The sequence below is a fragment of the Sinocyclocheilus rhinocerous genome, unplaced genomic scaffold (genome assembly GCF_001515625.1).
Source record: "Sinocyclocheilus rhinocerous isolate Xijiao unplaced genomic scaffold, SAMN03320098_v1.1 scaffold1174, whole genome shotgun sequence".
Taxonomy (NCBI): Eukaryota; Metazoa; Chordata; class Actinopteri; order Cypriniformes; family Cyprinidae; genus Sinocyclocheilus; species Sinocyclocheilus rhinocerous.
The window spans coordinates 154,660-159,767 of NW_015654557.1; the positions used below are offsets into that span (position 1 = coordinate 154,660).

A 5,108-nucleotide genomic window follows, 5' to 3' on the forward strand; every position below is an offset into this window, starting at 1 on the left:
ATGCATAGGTAGATAGATAGAACACCCTAGCAACGGCATAGCAACATCCTAGCAACGAACCTGAAACCCCTAGAAACTGCATAGCAACATCCTAGAAACCAGCTAAAACACCCAGGTGGTTGCTAGGGTGTTGCTATGCAGTTGCTTGGGGATTCTGTTCTGAATGGTTGCTAGGGTGTTCTGGGTGGTTGCAAGATCATTACTAATGTTGTTGCTAGGACATTGCAGATAGATAGATAGATAGATATATAGATAGATAGATAGATAGTTCGTTTTTAAAATAGCATCTAGTTTCCTCTTGTTGTGTGTGTTCTTGTGTTTGTGAGTGTTGTGTTTCTTGTTTGTACTGGTTTTTGAGTAAATCACGTCTTCCAGATGGTGTTCCCTTCATAAATGGCAAAATAATTGGTCGAACGAGACTGAAGAGATTAACGCTTAACTACACGACCGAGTGGTGTTTTCAGCATTATCCATGAGTCCATGTGGAAACACGTTCCTGATCCCAGCAGATGCTGAGGATCAGCTGATAGATGAATTGCTCTTCTTAAAGGGATTGTTTCTGTCATCATTTACTCGCCCATATGTCTTTTCAAACCTCTGTGACTTTTAAATGTTATTCACTCTTCTCTGTCATAACACTGAAATCTCACCACATCAGTGTAGAACGTTCCGCAGAAAAAACATTAATTCGGTTAATCTGACTGAGTGAGTGAATGATGACAGGATTGTCATTCTCGATGGTTGCTAAGGCATTGTAAGTGGTTGCTATACAGTTTCTTGGGTTTTCTAGGTGGTGGCTAGAATGTTGCTATGCATTTGCTAAGGTGTTGCTATGCCCAGAACACCCTAGCAACTGCATAACAACAACATGGATTCCCCTAGCAACTGCAACCAACTAACAACTGGTTGATCTTTTTACCCAGGTTGTTAGGGTGTTCTGGGTGGTGGCTAGAACTTTGTGAGTGGATGCTATGCAGTTTCATGTTGTTTTTAGGTGGCTAGAGAGTTGCTATGCTGCCACTAGGGTGTTGCTATGCAGTTGCTATGCCCAGAACAACCTAGCAACAACCTGCAATCCCCTAACAACAACAACTATCAACTAGTTGATCTTTTCAGCCAGGTTGCTAGGGTGTTCTGGGGGGTTGTTAGGTGGTCACTAGAGTGTACTTGGTGGTTGCTATGTGGTCGCTAGGGTGTATTTGGTGGCTGTTAGGGTGCTGTGAGTAGTTGCTATGTGGTTTCTTGGGTTTTTTAGGTGGTGGCTCGAGTGTTGCTATGCAGTTGCTATGCCCAGAAAACCTTAACAACTGCATAGTAACACCCTTGCATAAACCCACAGTCCCCTAGCTACTGCAACCAACTAGCAAACTGGCTAATCTTTTCAGGCTGTTCTGGATGGTTGCTAGGGTGTACTTGGTTGCTATGCAGTTGTTGCCATCCCCTAGCAACTGCTACCAACTGGTAAACTGTTTAATCTTTTCAACCAGTTTGCTAGAGTGTTCTGGGTGGTTGCTAGTGTGTACGTGGTGGTTTCTAGGGTGTTATGTGTGGTTGCTAGGATGTTCTGGGCATAACAACTGCATAGCAACAGTCTAGCCACCACCTAGAAAACCAAAGAAACGGCATAGGTTGTTGTGAGTGGTTGCTATGCAGTTGCTAGTGTGTTGCTATGCCCAGAACACACTATCAACTGCATAGCAACATGCTGCCAACTACCCATAATGCCCTAGCAACTGCAACCAACTAGCAACTGTTTGATCTTTTCAGCTAGGTTGCTAAGATGTTCTGGGTGGTTGCTAGTGTGTTCTTGGTTGCTATGCAGTTGCTAGGGTGTTGTTGTTCCCAGAACACCCTAGCAACTTTTTAGCAGAAACCCAACAAACTAGTAACTGGTTGATCTTTTGAACCAGGTTGCTAGAGTGTTCAGGGCGGTTGCTATGCTGTCACTAGGGTGTTGCTATGCTCAGGACTGATGCCTGATATCCATGTGTGAGCTGGACGGATCACAACCATTTGAGGGGCAGTGGGTCGACTGGCGTTTGTCCCTCAGACCCGACGCTGCTAGAGTCTTTCTCTGCTGAGTTTGGCTCTGTAGTTTAGTGTAGATGATCATCATGAAGTGTCTCTCATGTGCCAATCGTTCAGCATCATCTCTCCCTCAGTGCTCTGCCATTTCTGCCATCTGCTCAGAGCTCCAGCTGCCAGAGTCACAGTCCAGAGAGAGTGCTGATCCGGCTCAGATCCGCCTCAGATCTGGCCCGGTTCCTCCCAAAGGGAGCGGCGCCGCTCTCTGCAGGTGTAATGGATCTGCGTTTGTTCTCGCTGTGAGTGAAGAGCTGCAAACTGCATTCATTTACTTTGCAGATCCAAACATGCTGCACATATGAGAGGAGGCTTTGACTCAAGTCTCACGTCACAGTAACAGAATCAGAATCAATATATTCAATTAAATGTTTTATGTATTTAATAATCATGTTTCAGTGCCTGTTTTATAGAATCCAGTGAATTAGGTGTTTCATTTCACTGGATCATTTTCTCTTTTCATTCTAAACTTGATGGACCTTAATGAAAAGATCAGATTATAATAGACCAGACTAGATAAAAAAAACTTGAGAAAGCCTGAGCAGAAGATAGTAGAAGTAGTTTTAAAAGCTTAAAGTTTGAAGATTTTAAGGTCATGTAGTCTATCAGACAGATTGCAGATAGACAAACACTTGCTTGAGTGTTCTGGGTGGTTGCTAGGGTGTTGCTATGCAGATTTTAGGGTGTTCTGGCTGGATTCTGGGTTGTTGCTAGGGTGTTCTGGGTGGTTGCTAGGGTGTTGCTATGGCATTTTTAGGGTGTTCTGGGTGGATTCTGGGTTGTTGCTAGAGTGTTGCTATGCGGTAGCTAGGGTGTTCTGGGTGGTTGCTAGGGTGTTGTGGGTGGTTACTATTTAGTTGGTGACGGCTAGAGTGCTGCTATCCCGTTGTTAAACTGTTACTCTGCGGTTGCTTGGATGTTCTGTGTTGGTTTCTAGGGTGTTGCTATGCAGTTGCTTGGATGTTTTGAGTTGTTGTTGCAAGGTTGTTGCTCTGCAGTTGCTAGGGGATTCTGGGTTGTTGTCCAACTGCATAGCAACACACTAGCAACCACCTAGAGCACCCGGATGTTTGCTAAGGTGTTGCCATGATGTTGCTAGGGGATTCTGGAATGTTGCTAGGGTGTTTACTAGTTGCTATCGTTGTCGCAGACAGATAGATAGATAGATAGAACTCCTAATCTCTGAGATCTTCACCAGGAGGTTTAGTTCAGAGATTCCTGTGTTCTTGGATCTGGTCGCTCATGCAGAGAAACTCTGAGATCTTCTCTAGCAGGAGAGTCAGTTCAGTGTGTTTAAGACCGGATCAGAGGCAGTCCTGTGGTGCTGGTTTACAGTGATCCGGTCTGAGCCAGAGCCATTGCAGGAGCCACGCAGCAGAACCAGACGCCGCCGGCTGTGTGGACATCTGTGGGTCTGGAGTCATGAGGAGACCGGCCTACTTCACCACAAACACTGAGAAACTCCATGAACCATTGAATTACCTATATTGAATAAGAATTACATATTATGATTCTGTTTTTATGTTTTCAGCCAGGTTGCTAAGATGTTCTGGGTGGTTGCTAGTGTGTACTTGGTTGCTATGCAGTTGCTAGGGTGTTGTTGTGCCCAGAACACCCTAGCAACTTTTTAACAGAAACCCAACAAACTTGTAACTGGTTGATCTTTTGAACCAGGTTGCTAGAGTGTTCCGGGTGGTTGCTATGCTGTCACTAGGGTGTTGCTATGCTCAGGACTGATGCCTGATATCCATGTGTGAGCTGGACGGATCACAACCATTTGAGGGGCAGTGGGTCGACTGGCGTTTGTCCCTCAGACCCGACGCTGCTAGAGTCTTTCTCTGCTGAGTTTGGCTCTGTAGTTTAGTGTAGATGATCATCATGAAGTGTCTCTCATGTGCCAATCGTTCAGCATCATCTCTCCCTCAGTGCTCTGCCATTTCTGCCATCTGCTCAGAGCTCCAGCTGCCAGAGTCACAGTCCAGAGAGAGTGCTGATCCGGCTCAGATCCGCCTCAGATCTGGCCCGGTTCCTCCCAAAGGGAGCGGCGCCGCTCTCTGCAGGTGTACATCTGTGGGTCTGGAGTCATGAGGAGACCGGCCTACTTCACCACAAACACTGAGAAACTCCATGAACCATTGAATTACCTATATTGAATAAGAATTACATATTATGATTCTGTTTTTATGAATATTAATAAATGTATGTAAAGAGATAGTTCAGTCCAAAATGAAAATTCTGTAATCATTTAGAATAATCACTAGATACAATGTTTATTTTATTTTATTTTATTTTTATTGTATTTAATTGTATTTAATTGTATTTTATTTTATTTTATTTTATTTTATTTTATTTTATTTTATTTTATTTTTTATATTTTATTTTATGCAAGTCAGTGGGGTCCACTATTTATTTAATATATGTATTGCTTGCAAATAATGAAAGTCCACGGGGTCCAATGTTGTTGATTTTATGAATATGAATACATTTGTTTATTTAAAGAGGCAGTTCAGCCAGAAATGAATATTCTGTCATCATTTAGAATAATCACTAGAGAAGATGGTTTTTATTTTGTGCTTGTTCTTATGTGAAGGTTTGGAGCGGTTATTAAATTACATCATCATATTCACCACTTGACCCCATTGATTGCTTTTATTTCGCTACAGAAGTGCTCGATCTGATGGATAAAGCTGCGAGACGAGTGGTTTGATCCTCAGAATGAACATCCAGACGTGTTGTGTGTGCAGCGGCTCGTCGCTCTGCTTTGTTAGGTTTTGTTTTATTGTGCTGGCTTTCATTTAACGCTCGAGTCGTTTCCATTTTAAGGTGAATTACTGATAATGAGATCCATCCGCTCGTTAATGTTCACGCTGAGTTTCTATGACGATAAGTCAATAGAGCTCTCGGCGGAGAGACGCATCCGTCTTTCATCCCTCCATCACTCCTCGTTCTCACCCTCATCTCTCCGTCCGTCTTTTAATCAGATGATTTACTGTTCTACACATGAAAATGACTTGTACAAGCCACTC

At 43.5% G+C, this 5,108-nt stretch overlaps 1 protein-coding gene across 1 annotated transcript in view; it reads left to right on the forward strand.

The window, feature by feature from the left end:
- The window catches only part of LOC107717640 (MAM domain-containing glycosylphosphatidylinositol anchor protein 2-like), a 165,270-nt gene that overhangs the window by 128,986 nt on the left and 31,176 nt on the right, over window positions 1-5,108 (forward strand). The window contains exons 8-9 of the mRNA XM_016524452.1: window positions 2,163-2,324; window positions 4,009-4,156. Of these exons, the coding sequence (XP_016379938.1) occupies window positions 2,163-2,324; window positions 4,009-4,156 (310 nt within the window). The remainder of the gene's footprint in view (window positions 1-2,162; window positions 2,325-4,008; window positions 4,157-5,108) is intronic.